At 49.1% G+C, this 18,763-nt stretch overlaps 1 protein-coding gene across 15 annotated transcripts in view; it reads left to right on the top strand.

Moving 5' to 3' along the window:
- The window catches only part of SPEN (spen family transcriptional repressor), an 82,370-nt gene extending 68,294 nt beyond the window's left edge, over nt 1–14,076 (top strand). For all 15 annotated transcript variants that reach the window (XM_010577215.1, XM_010577226.1, XM_010577216.1 and 12 more), the window contains 5 exons: nt 2,367–10,296; nt 10,891–11,304; nt 12,206–12,400; nt 12,941–13,099; nt 13,881–14,076. In XM_010577215.1, the coding sequence (XP_010575517.1) occupies nt 2,367–10,296; nt 10,891–11,304; nt 12,206–12,400; nt 12,941–13,099; nt 13,881–14,012 (8,830 nt within the window). In that variant the 3' untranslated portion in view covers nt 14,013–14,076. The remainder of the gene's footprint in view (nt 1–2,366; nt 10,297–10,890; nt 11,305–12,205; nt 12,401–12,940; nt 13,100–13,880) is intronic.
- Nucleotides 14,077–18,763: the final 4,687 nt, after the last annotated feature.

Raw genomic sequence — 18,763 nt, forward strand, 5'->3', positions numbered from 1 at the left:
TTTAAAGTTCTATTAACAACATTTTAGTATATTTTTAATGTCTTTTACCTTTTCAACTTTTTTTTTTTTTAAACAAATTTAGGTCGTCAGACTTCAACTCTGCAGATTAAAGCAGACAGGATATCACACATCTGAAGTGCAGTCAGTTACTGAAACTCGTACTTAGGTGGAGGTTTCAGCTATCTGTGTGATGTATATATTTAGTATCCGGTTACTGTGATAGGTCACCAGGACACAGTTGAGAGTCATTCATCGTTTCTTAAGAATGCAAAGAATAGCTTATCTGTAATGCCTTCCCATACCCTCAAGAGAAATCTATGTGTTAATGTGTGTATATATAGTCTGATAATCTACTGCTGCTCATCTGTTGAGTGGAGAGTAAAATTTGGTCTTCCACCCCTACCCCTTTTCAACAGTTTAGTTTGTTAACTTGGTAAAATAATAAAATACGAGTGAGGCTGCAATTTTTAAATTTTTTTTGCTATTTGACATGAAAAATGTGTTCTGTGTTGATGCCCTTCTGCAGCATCTGTCCTGATGGTGTCTGGCCATTTTGCACATGCTGCAAAGGCTTGTGTTCCCCCTGCATGGCCACTTATCTCTGCAGACCCTGGCTGAGAGTAGGCCGGCACAAAAGCACTCTGCATTTTGTGCTTTTTTTTCCTTCAGTGGCTGAATAAACATCTGTCTTTTTTATTACTGATGACTATAGTGAAGGGAAGCATTTTCTTTTTGTGTGGGTGCATTTTTATTACCTTCAGAGGCTGGCTTAATTGTTAGGGTTCTGGTTTACCGATGAAATAAGCCCAGCGTGACACTGATTGTACCTGTGCATTAGATAAATTTAATGGTTTTTTGCAGCAAAATAGACTGGTCTAACTTCTATGCAAAATTGCTAGATTGAAAAGCGAGGAGTGTTTGGAAATTGGCAATCAGGATTTGCATAATGGAAATAAATGTGTGCGTTCCCCAGTCCTTGCCAGATGTTGTGATGTGCCAGCAAGCAGTCAGTAATAATTTCCTCTGAACTACACCAAATTCAGAAAAGGGAAGTGCATTATTGGATGTCTTTTAACGCGCAGGAGTCAGCTGGGCTTGTCTTTGCCATGAAATAATTCTGAGTAGGACACTGACTTCTGGAACAACGTAAGACTTAGGTACATGTTAGTCTTGTTTTTCCTTTTCTGCCACTATGCTCACATACTCATTACAAGATGCTTACGAATAATGACTCAGAGAGCGATCGAGCAAGCTCTGCAGTGGGTCTTGTAATTCTGCATCTTCTCGTCCTCCTTCAAGCTCCTCCTGGCAGTTCCTGGTCCCTTGCAATGACGCTAAGATCCGCACTAACCAGGTTCTCTTAGGTGGTAGTTGTAGCCCGTCTAAATAGGACCCAAAGGCAAAAAAACCCACAAAAAACCCAAAGGAAAACCATGATTAATTTTTTTAACTTCACAGCTGCCGTTCACAACATCCCGCTTCACTTGTCTTCCGTGTTTTGCTTCACTGTGTTCTTTTTTCAATTTTGTACATTTCTTAAAATGAGGAAGCTGTCAGCTTTTAACATAAAACATAAGCTGTGAAGCCAAATAAATGTATATGGAGTGTTCAAAACACTCTAATGGTGGAGAATTGGAGCACCAGCTTTATGCCACCCCTCTGCCAATGAGGCATGTTCAGTGTTATAAATGGCTTATTTTTGCCATTTGCAGGTATTGAGATAATAACACTAATTGCTTGACTTATTTTGCTGAGTGCTCCCCATGAATTCACCCGATCTCATAAACAACCTGATTTTTTTCATTGACTTGGTCTCGCTGTAAGTAGGCAACGTCAGCATGTCACATGCAGCAAAAGAGCTAATTTTGGAATTAAATGATCACTTACAGAGTTTAGGATTTTTAAAGAAATTTTATTACCACTTTACTGCTTAGTAATGGAGAGGTTCAAACCTTGAATTTTGATTTGACTCATGTTTTCAGAGGTAGGTTTCATGTTCTTGAGATGGGGTGGTCTTCAGCATGACAGACTGTGCGTGGGTGCACAGGTGCTGTGTAGGTTTTACCTTAATTTAATGCAATATGTTAATTTGGCAAAAATGAAGCAGTGAGGGTGGTGAAAAGATACTTGGCAGAGCTGTCACAAAATGACCAATTAACTGCATACGGTATTTGATAAGCTAACAAAGCATTTAATCCAGTGTGCACCAGTTCATTGTTGTTAAATCTCTGTATGCAGGTGTGTGCAGTTGCCTTGATGCGGGTGTAAAGCAATTATCATAAAATGATTCCCCTACATAGCAAAGAACATGGTAACACAGTACATTGGTTGAGAAGGAAAACTAACCTCTTTATTCCTATATTTAGCAGAGATGAAAGAAGAGGATCTTACGAATATGCCCCTGATCGTACTTACTACGAGACTGTTCGGACTCCAGGGACGTATCCTGAAGATCCTCGACGAGAATACCCAGCTCGAGGCAGAGAATTCTACGCAGAGTGGGATCCCTACCAAGGAGACTACTATGACCCACGATACTACGACGACCCACGCGAGTACAGGGATTACAGGGGCGATCCATATGAGCAAGACATAAGGGAGTACAGTTACAGGCAACGGGAGAGAGAGAGGGAGAGGGAACGGTTCGAATCCGATCGGGACAGAGACCACGAACGGAGACCGATAGAGCGGAGCCAGAGTCCAACCCACTCCAGGCGTCCGCAGAGCCCTGGAGCGTCTCCCTCCCAGTCAGAAAGGCTGCAGAGCGATTCAGAAAGGAGGATTTACAGCAGGTCATCGGATCGCAGTGGCAGCTGCAGCTCTCTGTCTCCTCCACGATATGACAAGCTCGACAAAGCCCGTGTGGAACGTTATGCAAAAAATGAAAAAACAGAGAAAGAGCGTGTTTTCGAGCAGGAGAGAGTTGACAAGGAGAAACGCTTGGTGAGAAAAGAAAAGCCAGAAAAATCAGAAAAGGAGAAAACCGATAAGCAAAAACGAAAAGCAAAAATCCATTCGCCCAGCTCTCAGTCTTCTGAAACAGATCAAGAGAATGAGAGAGAGCCCAGCCCTGAAAAACTGAAGGGCAATAGTAAACAAAGTAAAGAGAGAGGTGACAAAGAAGGGACAGCTAAAAACCGCCTGGAACTAATGCCCTGCGTCGTGTTGACCCGAGTAAAAGAAAAGGAGGGGAAAGTGATTGATCAGCCCACTTTGGAGAAACTGAGAGCAAAGCTCGATAATGACACTATGAAGTCCCCACTTCTTGAACAAAAAACGCAGACATCTCAAGCTGAGCAAACCAAGTCTGATCAGTCTAAACTGGAACCTGTCAGAACCAAGGTACAAAAAGAGAAAGCCCTTGCTAGTCACGTAGAAGTGGTGGATAAGGAGGGAAAACTGAAACCCAAAAAGCACTTGAAGACAGAGCAAACTTCTGAGGGGGCCAACACGGTAGATTTAGATAAGTTGGAGGCTCGTAAAAGACGTTTTGCTGATGCAAATCTGAAGCCTGACAGGCAAAAACTGGAAGTAAAAAGAAGCAGCCAAGATGAGGAAGATGCACGCATGGTTTTGAAAAAGCAGCTTGATGCAACGGCTTCATCTAGAGAAGTGACAATGTTAAGGGAAGGAGAATTGGAGAGAAAACCCCTGAGGAAGGAGATGCTTAAAAGGGAATCTAAAAAACTCAAACTGGAAAGACTTATTCCTGTTACTAGTCCCAAAGAAATTCAGGAGACTCTTAATGTTGGTGGGATTGGCATGCGTCCCACCCTAGATCTGCAGGCAAGGCTAATAGAGGCAGCCGATGAACCAGTGGAAGTTCAGGAACTCTCTTCTAAAAAATTGAATCCAGTAAAACCCCAGCATAAACAGGTACAGCTACTAGATGACCAGGGAACAGAGAGAGAGGATGCAAGGAAGAATTACTCTGGTCTTCCTGAAGACACACCCGACCATAAACTTGGCCAAGAGAAGCCTCAGTCAACTGATACGGAGGAGAAAATTGGCATTGACATTGACCACACGCAAAGTTACAGGAAACAAATGGAGCAAAGTCGCAGGCTAAAACAGCAGCTGGAAATGGAGATAGCGAAGTCTGAGAAGTTCGGCAGTCCAAAGAAAGATGTGGATGAGTATGAAAGACGGAGCTTGGTCCATGAGGTGGGAAAACCTCCGCAAGATGTCACCGATGACTCTCCACCAAGTAAAAGGAAAAAGACTGACCAGTTTGACTTTGAAATTAGCACTAAAAGAGAAAGAAACTACAGAAGTTCTCGTCAGGTGAGTGAGGACTCTGAAAGGACATCTTGTTCCCCTAGTATCCGACACTTCCCTTTCCATGAAGATGACGATACGCTCGATTCTCCAAGGCTAATGCCATTAAAGGAAACCAAAGAGTCACCTAAAATAGAAGAAAAGGGTCTTTCATACTCCAACATGACTGTGAGGGAGGACTCACTAAAATTTAATCCTTATGATTCCAGCAGAAGGGAGCAGATGGCAGAAATGGCTAAAATAAAACTATCTGTATTGAGTTCTGAAGATGACTCAAGTAGGTGGGAAACACAAGTGAAGCAGGAGCCTGGCAGAGTTGATATCAGCTTTCCAAGCAGCATCGTCAAAAGAGACAGCATACGCAAGCGGTCTGTCCGAGACCTGGAACCCGGGGAGGTGCCTTCAGATTCAGATGATGACAGTGAAAACAAGCCCCATTCCCCAAAAGCCTCATCCTTGTTAGAGGGTTCCAGGTTGTCTTTTTTATTAAGGGACAGAGAAGAGAAGTTACGTGAAAGAGAGGAAAGACTGTCAAGTTCCTTAGAAAGAAACAAATTTTACTCTTTTGCATTGGACAAGACAATCACACCAGACACAAAGGCCTTGCTTGAAAGAGCTAAATCTCTCTCTTCATCCAGAGAAGAAAACTGGTCCTTTCTAGATTGGGATTCAAGATTTGCTAGTTTTAGAAACAATAAAGACAAAGAGAAGGTTGACTCGGCTCCAAGACCTATTCCCTCTTGGTATATGAAAAAGAAAAAAATCAGGACTGATTCAGAAGGTGGAAAACTGGATGATAAGAAAGAAGATCATAAAGAGGAGGAACAAGAGAGACAGGAACTGTTTGCTTCTCGGTTTTTGCATAGTTCAATCTTTGAACAGGACTCCAAGCGCCTGCAGCATTTAGAGAGAAAAGACGATGATCTTGACTTCATTTCTGGTAGATTGTACGGGAGACAGTCTTCCTCCGATGGGACTAACAGCGCGGCTGATTTGGTGCAAGAACCGGTGGTTCTCTTCCACAGTAGATTTATTGAACTGACGCGAATGCAGCAGAAAGAAAAGGAGAAAGATCAGAAACCAAAAGAAGTGGAAAAACAGGAAGATAAAGAAAACCGGCCGAAAACACCAGAAACAGTTCCTGATAGTAAAGAACTGGAACATAAAACTTCCTCAGTAGTCGGTCCCTCTTCAGTTACTGTCCTACCACAGGAACCAGCACCGGTTGAGAAGGTAGCAAATGAAAAGGTAGTGGTGGAAACAACTTCTGTAAAAGAAGAAAAACCATCTGAACCTGCTTCTGCAGTAGAGGAACAAAAACTTTTTCCTGAACTTGCTGCTCCTGTCAAAATTGAACCACCCGAGCAAACTGAACCCCCGCCAGTCGTAGAAGCTAGTAAAGAAGTTGTTGCTACTACCCTGGCGCCAGAGGAAGATGCTGTGGCAACAGAGCACCCTTCATACTTGGATACCAAGCCTCCTACTCCTGGAGCTTCGTTTTCCCAAGCAGACATCAGTGTAGATCCAGAACCTGAAGCTGCCCAGCTGATTCCACCTCCGCCCAAGCTAGTTCAGAAGTCTGATGAGGCTGCTGAACCTAAAGAAGAAAATCCTCCACCTTCTGCCACTGCTGATGCTAGTGCAAATCAAAAGGTGGAGGTGGCTGCTGAGGTCCTGCCGCCCGTTTCTGACAATGATATGGAAGTCGAACCTCCAGTTGTTGTAAAAGATAAGAAGTCCTACAAGAGTAAACGCTCCAAGACTCCTGTGCAATCGGCTGCAGCTAACATGACAGAAAAACCCGTCACGAGAAAGAGCGAAAGAATTGACCGTGAAAAACTTAAAAGGTCAAGCTCTCCTCGTGGGGAGACGCAGAAACTTTCTGAATTGAAAGTGGAAGCGGAGAAGGTTTCGAGGAATGCTGCTAAATCCCCTAGTTCTGCTGCAGAGCCAGAAAACGTGGAGCCAAGCTTGCCAATAGGCCGTACTAGGCGCAGAAACGTAAGGTCAGTCTACGCTACCACAGGGGACAATGAAGGCCCATCTCCAGTGAAGGACTCCATGGAGGTCACTAGATCCACCAGGAAGAGAGGGGAGAAGGAACCGCAGGAAACAGTGACAACCGTTCCTACGACCCCGAGGAGGGGAAGACCTCCAAAAACCCGCCGTAAGCCAGAGGAGGACATCTCTCCAATAAAGGCAGAACCGGTACAGCAAGAGGTGGAGGAGTCTGAAACTAAAGATGCTGCGGAAGCTCCTAAGCCTGCAGAAGGTTGGAGGTCTCCTAGATCCCAGAAGCTAACACACAGTCACTCATCAGCTGCTACCAGCCAACAGGGGAAGAAAGGGAAGAACGAACCGAAAGCTGATACCTCGGCTGAATCTGAAGAGGCTGCTGAAAGAAGCGTTCAGGAGGCAAGCATTGGTGACAACAGCAGTAAAGCAAAAGCCACTGAGAAAGAGCTGGCAGCGAACGAGCAGAAACGCGATAGGAAAGAACTGGATGCAGAGAAAAACCAGCTAGAAATCCCCACGGTTGAGATTATTGAGAAGAAGCCGGTGCCAGAAAAGGTTACGAAATCCAAAAGGGGAAGGTATAAAAATACCAAAACTGTTGTAGATAAAGCATCCGTGTGTCTCAAAAATGTAGAAATACGCCTCAATGTGGACGAAGTCAAGGGTGCCTTGCGGCCAACTGAGGAGGAGGCAGAGCCGGTGGCGGTGTCACCGGCCAAAATTAAGAGCCCCCAGAAAGAGGACATCTTGTCACCCCATTTTGCTAAGAGTGAGGTAGAAGATTCATTCCCAGAAATGGAAAAAGAGGTGGTGCGGGAACCAAAGCAGTCCCCCGAAGCTGCCCAGTTAGCAAAACAGATTGAACTTGAGCAGGCCGTGGAGAATATTGCAAAACTTACCGAAACTCCTCCGTCAATTGCTGCCTACAAAGAGCCGACGGCAGATGTACCTGAAGTTCGTCAGGAGGAGGAGGGAGATAAACCTGCGCATCAAGCTAGTGAAACAGAGCTGGCGGCAGCCATCGGCTCCATCATCAATGATATTTCTGGGGAGACTGAAAGCTTTCCTGCACCCCCGACGTATCCCGCTGAATCGGAAGCTGAAATCCCTGCAGAGCCCTTGGTGTTACCGTCACCTCGGGGGGAGATGGAGCCCGAGACTGATCAGGCAGTGAATAATATCCTAGAAACGGAGGCTGCCGCTGAGCCCACAGTGCAGCCGGTTCCCAGCTCTGCCCCATCGACAGTAGAGACGGAAAGCAAGGAGGCCGAAGTCAGCTTCAGTGAATCTTCCAATTCTGCACAGGAGGCCGAGACCTTGCAGGAGGCTGAAGTTGCTCGGAAGGAAAAGGGCCGTCAGAAAACCACGCGGCAGAGACGCAAAAGGAGCACGGGCAGAAAGGGTGATGCCGCTGAAGTCAACACCTTTGAGCTGGAGAGGGTGCAGAGCAAGTCGCCCCCCACTAACGAAGTAAAGACAAAACCCGAAGATGCCTCTAAGGAGGAAAAGCAAACTAAAACAGTGGCTCAGGCATCCGTGGAACCAAGTGCTTCTGACGCCAGCAAGGCTGCAGCCACTGACATTGTGGCCGCGCACGAAGCTGTTGCTGAGAGCAGCACCTCACCGAAAGCGCCCGCTCCGACTCCTCTAGACCTGGCCACCCCACCAGTTCCCCTCGACGAGGGAAGTCAGAGTGGATTCAAGATACGGTCGCCCATGGAGAACGCGCCCATCACACCGCCGAGCGCTCCAAATGCAGCCCTTCCTGCTGCCCCTTCAGCAGCAGCCAAGCTGCCCACCCCAGTGCCCACCACAATCGTCCCCCTTCACTCTGGTGCTGCCAAAGTGCCAGAGTGGATGGTGAGGCATGAGGAACCCCGTGCCCGTTCCACGCCCCCACCTGCTCTCCCACCAGACACAAAGGCATCAGATATCAATACAAACTCCAGCACTTTGAGGAAGATACTCATGGAGCCCAAGTATGTCTCGGCAACAAGCATAACCTCCACGCACGTGACAACGACGCACGCCGAGCCAGTGAGCGCACCTTGTTTGGAGGAGGCACCCCTCCACCCTGCGGTAGAGGCCATAAAGCCGGTTTCAGAGGAGAAGCCAGCAGTTCCCGTCACCAACGCCTTGGACCCACCGGTGGCTGAAGCACCGGTGTTCAGCGAGAAGGAAAAGATAAGTACTGTGATTGCTCCCAAAGCCACTTCTGTTATAAGCAGGATGCCCCACAGTGTGGATCTGGAGGAGGCTCCAAGGATCACCTTGGTGAAGCAAGCTCCCCAAACCCAGACGTGTCTTGTCAATGCCCCGTCGCCAAAATTTAAGCAGAGGTCAAGCACAAATGATAACAGTAGGTTTCATCCGGGATCGATGTCTATTATTGAGGAGAGGCCTGTAGAGACTGGGTCCAGTCCAGGGCTGCGAGTGAACACCTCGGAAGGGGTAGTGCTTCTGAGTTACTCGGGGCAGAAGACAGAAGGCCCTCAGCGAATTAGTGCCAAGATCAGCCAGATTCCCCCAGCCAGCGCTGTCGACATAGAGTTTCAGCAGTCTGTATCCAAGTCTCAGATTAAACAAGAACCTATCACGCCATCTCAGCCCACGCCGAAAGGCTCCCAGACTTCGGCGGGCTACGGGACTGTTTCCACGCATTCTTCTTTGGTACTAGGGTCACAACCTTATAATACGTCGCCCGTCATCTCCTCCGTTAAACAAGAGCGCACTGCGCTGGAGAAGTCTGACTCGTCCCACCTTTCTGTCCAGACTCCAGCATCTCAGCCTGGTAAAGTCCTCACACAGACTGTAAACACTCCACCCGTACTCGTTCACAACCAGATGGTTGTGAACAAAAAACTGTCCGATCCAGCTGCTCTGAAAGTGGAGACCAAGACTCTGCAACCATCCAACTTGAGTCCTGGAGTTAGTCCTCACCACCCTTCCCTCTCTGGGAAAATGCATTCGGAAGCAAACCACGTCAGCTCGGGACCCAGCACCCCAACTGACCGGGCTATTTCCCACTTGGGGGTCACAAAACAGGAGCCACACTCACCGCGTACTAGCGGGCACTCGCCATCACCGTTCCCCCGGGCTTGTCATCCCGGCAGTACCTCATCTCCGGCTTTATCGAGCAGCACCCCGGTCATGCTGGCGCCAGGAATTCCCGTTCCTCAGTACATATCCAGCATGCATCCTGAGCAATCTGTTATCATGCCTCCTCACAGCGTAACACAGACTGTGTCCCTGGGCCATCTGTCCCAAGGCGAGGTGAGGATGAACACTCCTCCTCTTTCCAGCATCCCTTACGGCATCCGCCCAGAAGCGCTTCACTCCCCCAGAGCTGCTCTGCAACCCCAGATAGAGATCAAACCTCAGCGATCCAGCACGCCTCAGCCAGCTCCGATACGAGACATAGTCATGCCTCCTCTGTCTTCTCAGCATCCCCCCGAGGAGGAGATGCACTACCACCATACCACAGTGTGCCGAGGACCAGCCCCCGTTCAGTCTGACGTGCTGGTGATGCAGCCGGATTACCGCATGCACCCCACGAGCATCAGACTTGACCAGTACAATGTACCCCGGGACGTGAGGATGATCATGCACCCGCACATGGCCGCTGTGGGTGAGCACCACTCGGAAACGAGACAATCCCGAACACCTGAAGGGGCTGTGAAAACTCCCCCTGTCAGTAAGACCCCTCAGCCTGGAAAAGAGACGCCAAAATCCTCTGAAGGCAAGATGGCGCACTCTCCTCACAGCGAGCCCCGGCTCCTCAGTGTCCCCTCCAGCAGCCAGCTGCCTGGACTGCCTTTGACACAGCCGGTGGTGGTACCGCACGGAGTACAGATCATGCACCCCACAGGGAGCTCCTTTCACGATTATCGGTCTGTGTATGGTGACATGAGGAATTACCATACAGCGGCACAGCTCGGGCATCCTCAGTTCCCAGGTGCCTCACCCATCGGGCTGCCTTCCCGGAGCATGACCCCATCTCAGGTGAGAAATAAAACCCTTTCTTCTCCTTCTACCTGAAATCTAGAGTGCTTTGAGCTAATTACAGCCCGGCACGGCTCTGCGTGGCTGCAGGAGCTGAGTTTAGTTCTCTGTGGATAGTTTCCAAGCCCTACTTAAGTTCATAGCACAAGAAGAGCTATTTTGTTTGGGAAATGGGGTTTGAACGTTGCTTAGCATTAGAGGAAGCTGAAATAACCCGTTTTCTTAACTACTCTAGAACTCAAACCAGAAAGTGTGAAGCTGCCTACAGGTTTCTAGACTTAGAGGTGTCGGGGGGGAGAATTGTTAACATCAAGGTGGCGTGTAGGTCAGACATCCTCGGGCTAAGGAAGGGCTTGGGCCAGAATTCAGGAGATGTGGTTTCACCTCTCGGGTGTGAGAGGCTGGTGGGGTAGCCTTGGAACGGGGGGACTGGTCCAGGCTTCACCACAGCAGGGCTGGTGCTGTGGTGAGGAGACACAGGTTTCCCCGCCAGCAATCTGATGGTGTCCTGGCAGCCTTACTGTTGAATTTAATGAGTCCTGATATGCCCACAGTGTAAAATCTTTCCTTTTGCCCCCACCGCCTGCTTCCCAGGGTCTACCGGAGGGTGAACACTCACACCCCAGCCAGCCAGTACGCAGCAAGACTCCTCAGATCCCCCAGGATCCCAAGGGCCCGCCAGCAGCAGGACCCGAACAGAGTCACCACCCCACTGTAAATAGGCATGCGGCACAGATAGACCCTCATGTCCACCTTCAGAGGGCACAAGCGGACACGGGCCAGACCTCCTACCCTTCGCCCGTTGCCATTTCGATGAAACAGGAGCTTCCATCACCGCACCAACCTCAGGCGGTTCCCAAGCAATCCATGTTTATCCCCACGACATCGGGTCCCGGGGCCCCGCCGGGGCTGCCCCTCAATCGCCCGGAGCCACAGTCCGCTCTCAAACAAGAGCCGTCTCCTCACCCCATTTCGCAGAGACCTGTGGATATGGTTCAGCTTCTGACAGTAAGTTTCGCTCTGTCATCTTCTCCTGGCCAAGTAGCCTCATGCTCCTCGTCTGGGGAGAAATAATCGGGTTCTTTATAGCTCATCTCACCTGTGGCACCAAAATCTGACCTCTCTTGCATCAAGTGCTTCAAATGCGGAGAGGGCGATTGATCATCTGTCTGCTTTCTGGGCTGTTTCTGTCCCTGGTGAGTTTTAGCTGTGTCCACATTTACATGGCATTTCCCAGAGGCTCGAGATAAGGCGCTGTTAATGCAGAGCAGCCCCATTTCGCTCATCATTGTTTCAAACAGACTGCAGGCTCAGGCAGGCACTGCTGCATCATTGTTAGTCAGCTGTTTCTTGGGAAGGTTTCCTTCACTGGCAGGAAAGAATGGTGGTGTATTTAAAGAAAAAGAAAAAAACCACTCTTGCAAAGCCTAGAGGCTGAGGAAGAGGAGGGAGATGGTGAGGAACAGGCACTGACGAGGAACCAAGAGTTGCGTTCAGAGCGGCGTATTTCCCATATAACCTTGAGCAACTCTCCTGCTGCTGCTGTTTCTCAATTCTCCCAGTTGTAAAAGAGAAAATAGCGTTTGGTAACAACCCTGCTCTGCCTCGTGCTGTGTGGGAGGCTGAAAGATTGGGAAGTGCTCTGATGTTACGATGAAGGGAGCCACCCAGACATCTTAGCCAGCTGGAAGAAAAAGGACTGAATTACTGATTTAGCAGGACCTAATCCAAGCCCGGACCGGCGCATACGAGGAGTGATAGATGTTACATCTGTACTCGGTCCTTAAAGCAAAGTGGTGGTGTCTTCATTGCCTGTGAAAGTATTAGAGGCAAACGAGCAGCTCAGACGAGATTTAAGATCCCCTTCTCCTTCATTTGCGTTTAATATTTCTTCTCCCTCTCTTTCCAGAAATACCCGATTGTCTGGCAGGGCCTTTTGGCTCTAAAAAATGACACAGCCGCTGTTCAGCTCCACTTTGTCTCCGGTAATAACGTCTTAGCGCACCGGTCCCTGCCAGCGCCGGAGGGAGGACCGCCGCTGAGAATCGCTCAGCGTATGCGACTGGAGGCTTCGCAGCTGGAAGGCGTCGCACGCAGAATGATGGTGAGGGGTCGGGACGGGGTGAGGGAGCATGTTTGGGAAGAGCTAATATCTGCATGCTGAAAGCTGGGCTCTTCTTACCAGCTGCGTAACAAAAAAACACCGCTTCTCCCAGAAACTTTGGCTCTCATTGCTTGTGTCGCATTATTTTGGGATTCTGGTAATAGCTGCGTGATTCCTTCTTCCCACTGAGCATAAAATGCAGATTGCGAGTCATGAGCTATAGGAATTAACTCTGCATTCATAGAAAAGGGAATGGCGGAGTTGGGAAACCTTTGAAATCACCCATCCCTCAGCCCTGGAACAAATTCCTGCTGGCTCCGACACGTCTAAGTAAGGTGGAAAGTGGAATTCAGGCAGCTGTGGAAAGCGGTAGTTTTCAGTCCTTTTCACCATCTCCTAGGCTGGCTGAACTTTCAGCAAGTCTTCTGTAACTTCGAAGGAGTTCAAAGAGAGGATTTTCCACTGCAGATAATGAATGTATGTCAGGAATGGGCCTGTTCCCAGCAAACATTTGACTTAATTACGGTATTTTCTTTCCAGGTGGAGAGCGATTACTGCCTATTACTGGCTTTGCCTTGTGGCCGAGACCAGGAAGATGTAGTGAATCAGACTGAGTCACTTAAGGCTGCGTTCATCAGCTACCTGCAGGCTAAGCAAGCCGCAGGAATCATCAATGTTCCCAACCCCGGCTCTAATCAGGTATTTGCAGGGAAAGGCCTGAAACACCGTAGGTATACTAGATCAATAGATAATGGGACGTACAGCCTTCCACCCCAGGTCTTTGCTTGAAATTGTAGTTGAGCTGCCTGTTTTTATTATTAAAAGAAAACCCCCACATTTACCATGCTGGCTTTTTACATCACCAATCAAAACACACCGATATAATTGATATAATTACTGAAGATGAACTGCAAAGCCAAAAACCCCCTCAAACCTATGTTCAGTTTGTTCACAGCCCTACATCCTTGGATGAAAACAAACCAAACCCATTTTCCAGCTTTTTTTCTGTGTTGGAAGTAGAGTCCTCATTTCTTCCGCATATCATATCCTGATTTTTCCAGGACACCTGGTGCTTTCTTGCTCTTGGCCACGTAAATACAAAATGTTTGGGTTTGGTGATGAGGAGCATTTATTCCAGCTGTGTTGTGGCATCAAATCAAATTTAATCTGTTCCCTGGGTGTAAATGGCCCAGAACGAGTGGTCAGTGCTCGGAGCAACTGCTGAAATGATAATTAATGGGATTTTTTTTTGTCTTGTGCAATAAAACTAGCCAGCTCTTACATCCCCGGTGTGGAAAAACTCCCCACCTTGGGGAACCACACCTGAGGCTGCTGAACAGCCTCTCCTTTTTTATACAAGCGCGCTGGTTTATGAGCCTTTAAGCACCCAAAAGATCATCCGAATGTCCCATTTTAAAACATTTTAGGCCAGCCCTCACCCTGGTTTGTCGCTTATCCGTGTTTCTTCTCTCCCTGGCAGCCTGCCTACGTTCTGCAGATCTTCCCACCCTGCGAATTTTCAGAAAGCCACCTGTCCCGCCTAGCCCCGGACCTCCTTGCCAGCATCTCCAACATCTCTCCTCACCTGATGATTGTCATCGCGTCGGTATGAGCTGTTTACCGGTTACTGACTTTATTTTTTTTTTCCAAGGCCCTGCAGCAAAAAAAAAAAAAAACAAAAAAAAAACAAAAAAAGCCCACAAAAACCACAAAAAAAAATTTTAAAATAAAAACAAATAAAAAGAGAGAGAGAAAGTAATGAAACAAGAAAATGCTGCCAGACTACCAGCCTCCTGCCCTAACCGGCCTCGATCAAACTGTTGCTGGGTAGTGGTTCCGCTACCTTGTATGTTTACATATTGCTTTAGCTTACGGACAACTGATGCACTCAGCAGGCGGACTGGTATTGGGTTTCTGTGCCTCCTTTTGGGGAAAAGATAAAGGATGGCTTATTTTTTTTAACAAAAAAAAAAGGAAAAAAATAAAAAAGAACCTGAACTGCCTTTGCACTAAATTAGTGACTTGGACCTTTGCACAGTTGGAGACACGCTGTGACGTTCTGGATGTCTTGACACACATTAACACGCGCCGTGGACTAAACGCAGGACCTGGGGACTTCTGCTGAAATTTGTGGGTCAAGGATCATTTCACACATTATCTTTTTTATTTTATTTTACTGGTTGGGTTTTTTTCCTTTGTTGGTTTTTTTTTTTTTTTTTTTTTTTTTTTTTGGATGTGAACCTTCCTCTCCTCCACTTGCCCCTGCTGCAGCCGTCTTCTCCTCATCTGGGATGTACAGTTTACACTGAAAAAAAAAAGAAAATACAAAACAAAAAAAATAAACAAAAGGGAGAGCTATTTTCCTTCCTGGTGGGATATGCAGAACTCAGTGGGTGTGTGTATATATAAATATATATATAATATATATAAATATATATAATACTGACTTTAAAAAAAAAAGGAAAAAAAATCAAATCCCCACAACATACATTTTTTTTTAATCTGTGCCAAAAATGTGTTTTCAGAGAAAATCTTATTTTCATACTCAGACTTTGTATTGTCACTCATTTGTAAGTGCGCTTCATTTAAACATGCCCCCCCCCCCCCTCGTCTCATGAACTGTGGAAGTGTTATACACTTGTACAAAAGACTTTCGACCCCCCCCTCTTCCCCCGCCCCTTCGCCTTCCCTAACACTTATTAATTTATGGAACTGTTTTTTTCTCAGCGCAGTTTTGTTTTGTGTGTCCATTGGATTACAAACTTTATTAAAAAATACAAAACACCTCGGCGCCTGGATCTCGTCCCTTGGCTGTTTGGGATGGGGGGGGTGCGGAAGGAGGTTTGGGGGCTCCCCCAGGAGTCGTCACTAATCTTTTGTTTAAAAAAAAAAAAGGAAAAAAAAGATAATTTTGTCAGAGTAAATCAAATCTTTGTTTCTTTTCCTTTTGTGTCGTAAATATTTGTTGAAAACCAAAGTTGCAATTTTTTTATGCTTTTAATTTTGATAGGTGCCAACTACTTGTGAAAAAAAACCACCTGAATTTTGTTATTCACCATGCTTTAAAAAACAAGAGCCAGACTTCACGTTTTTCACTGCTTTACCACCCAAAAGCAGACTGGGCTCTGGCACAGGAGGGAAGTGGTGCCAGGGGCTGGTGGGAGCCACCAAAACCCTTGGTTAATCACCAGGGGTGGTGCAAATGGGTTAAAAATCAAGAAGATGTGGTAAAAAAGGAAATTTATGAGAAAATTTGGGGGTCTGGACCCCACCTGTGGGGTTTTGGGGTGAAAGACGGGTGACCCTCGCCCCACTGCCCCATGCTGGGGATGGAGGCAGGGGAGAGCCCATTTTGGGTTAAAAAAAGGACAAAAAAGGTGCTGCTGATGCCCTAACATCAAGGCAGGGGGGTGAGAGCCCCGGGGCCTGGGATCTCGGCTGGGGACATCCCACAGGGATGCGCTGCCATGGGGGAAGACGAATGGGGGGTCCTGGGGTCAGGATTGGGCCTTAGACCTGCCCCCCCACCCACCCAGTGCCTGGGGGGATGGGGGAGGGTGGAGATGGGAGGAATGGACTGACAGACACGTGGATGGGTGCATGGACACATGGACAGATTGGGGGGGGGCAAGGGTCTGATCCTGCCCACGAGTGGGGGCAGGGGAGGGGTGTGAAATTGCTGGTTTTCAGAATGGGGCCTTTGGCGCAAAAAAGTCCATTTTGGGGGCATTTATGCTGGGAGGGTGGAGGAAACGAATCTCTGGCTGGGCAGGCGTCTGTCCAGCTGTCCATACAACCATATGTGCATCCAGCTGTAGGTACAAACGCCCACATGTACGTACAACTGTCTTGTCTGTCTGTCTGGAAATACAACCCCTGCTCTGTCCCTCCCCCAGATCCCCCAGACCCCCCCAGTGCCCTGGGTGGGGTAACGGGAGTGGGACAGACACACGGACGGGTGCAGGTCTGGATGGACACACAGACAGTTGTTCATACCACTGGACACATGGACAGTCAGACGTCCAGCTGGACTCACAGATGGTTGTGCGTCCAGCTGGACACACAGACGGGTGAGCGTCCAGCTGGAAACATGGATGGGTGCGTGTCCAGCCGGACAGATGGACAGTTGCAGCTCTGGACAGACAGCCTGCTGTATGTCTGGATGGACAGACGGCCAGTTGATGTACAGCCAGACACACAGACGAGTGGATGGCTGGGTGCATGGGTGGGTGTGACAGTTGCAGGGTCGTCCAGATACACAGACGCCTGCCCAGACAGACACTTGTCTCCTCCACCCCCCCAGCACAAATGCCCCAAAAATGGGCTTTTTGCCCCAAAGGCCCTACTCTGGAAACTAGCAATTTCACACCCCTCCCCCGCCCCACTACACCCATCCTCTGCCCCCCCACTTGTGGGCAGGATCAGACCCTTGGGGCGCCCCACCATCCTGTCCGTGTGTCCATCTGTCCATGCCCCTGTCCGTGTGTCTGGACCCAGGATTGGGCCTGAACACTTCCCAGGGCCCCAGGGTGGGTGACAGACATAGGGATGGCCACACGGACAGGGCATGGACAGATGGACACGCAGATAATGGAGGAGCCCAAGGGTCTGATCCTGCCCACGAGTCGGGGCAGGGGAGGGTTATGGCAGGGGCTGGGCAGGGGTGTGAAATAGCTGGGTTTTGGAGCCAGGCCTTTGGGGCAAAAACTTCCTTTTTGGGGGCAATTGTGGTATGGAATGGAGGAGGTGAGTGGCCAGCTGGGTGGGCATCTGTCCGTCTGTCCATGTGTCTGGCTGGATGTACAACTGTCCCTGTGTCGGGCTGGATGTGTACTTGTCCATGTGTCCAGCAGTTTGCCACTGGCTGGCTGGCTGGCTGGATGGACAGCTGTCCGTTTGTCTGGATGACCTTGCAACTGTCTGTCACACCCACTCATCCACTCGTCCGTGTGTCCAGCTGTACATGCAACTGTCCATCTGGACATACAGCAGTCTGTCCAGAGCTGCAACTGTCCGTGTGTCCAGCTGAACATACAACTGCACACCCATCCATGAGTCCGGCTGGACGTCTGACTGTCTGTGTGTCCAGTGGTACAAACAACTGTCAGTGTGTCCATCTGGACGTGTACCCGTCCATGTGTCTGTCCCACCGCTGTTACCCACCGGGGCACTGGTGGGTTTGGGGGATCTGCAGGGGGGGGACGGACACACAGAGCAGGGGTTGTACTTCCAGATGGACAGTTGTACGAACAGATGGACAGTTGTACGAACATATACAGTTGTACGGACAGACAGCTGGACACTCGACTCCTCCACCCCCTTGCCCCAGCACAAATGCCCCCAAATGGACTTTTTGCCCCAAAGGCCCCACTCTGAAAAACAGCAATTTCACACCCCGCCCCACCACACCCCTCCCTCGCCCCACTCATGGGCAGGATCAGACCCTTGGGCCCCCACCATCCTGTCTGTGTGTCCATCTCCCTGTGCCCCACCCTGTCCATGTGTCTAGAGCCAGGATTGGGCCTGAACCCTTCCCAGCGCCCCAGGGTTGATGACAGACATGGGGATGGACACATGGACAGATGGACACACAGCTAATGGGGGGGCCCAAGGGTCTGATCCTGCCCACAAGTGGGGGGCAGGGAAGGGGTGTGGTGGGGGTAGGGCAGGGGTGTGAAATTGCCGGGTTTTGGGGCAAAAAGTTCCATTTTGGGGGCAATTGTGGTGTGGGGTGGAGGAGCAGGCAAGTGTCTGGCTGGGCCGGTGTCTGTCCATCTGCACAGCTGTCTGTGTGTCCAGCTGGACGTGTACGTGTCTATGTGTCTGGCAGTCTGCCACTGTCAGTGTGTCCGGTTGGATGGACAGCTGTCTGTTTGTCTGGATGACCCTGCAACTGTCTGTCACACCCACCATGCACCCAGCCATCCGCTCATCTGTGTGTCTGGCTGTACGTGCAACTGTCCGTACGGATGTACAGCCATCCATCTATCTGGAGCTGCAACTGTCCATCCGTCCAGCTGGATGTGCAATTGTGCACCCATCCATGTTTCTAGCTGGACGGTCACCCGTCTGTGTGTCCGGCTGGATGTGGAACTGTCTGTGTGTCCGGCCAGATGGGCACCTGTCCATACAGCTGTCCAGCCATCCATGCAACTGTCCATGTGTCCAGCTGGATGAGCAACTCTCTCCAGGTGGACATGCAACTGTCCATGTGTCCGTCTGTCTGTGCCTCCATACCCATCCCCATTACCCCACCTGGGGCACTGGGGGAACAGAGCAGGGGTTGCACATCCAGCTGGACACAGTTACACAACCGTCCGTGTGTCCCTCACTCACCCCGGGGCACTGGTGGGGGGGAAGGCT

The sequence above is a fragment of the Haliaeetus leucocephalus genome, unplaced genomic scaffold (assembly GCF_000737465.1).
Source record: "Haliaeetus leucocephalus isolate CR32 unplaced genomic scaffold, Haliaeetus_leucocephalus-4.0 Scaffold556, whole genome shotgun sequence".
NCBI classification, from domain to species: domain Eukaryota; kingdom Metazoa; phylum Chordata; class Aves; order Accipitriformes; family Accipitridae; genus Haliaeetus; species Haliaeetus leucocephalus.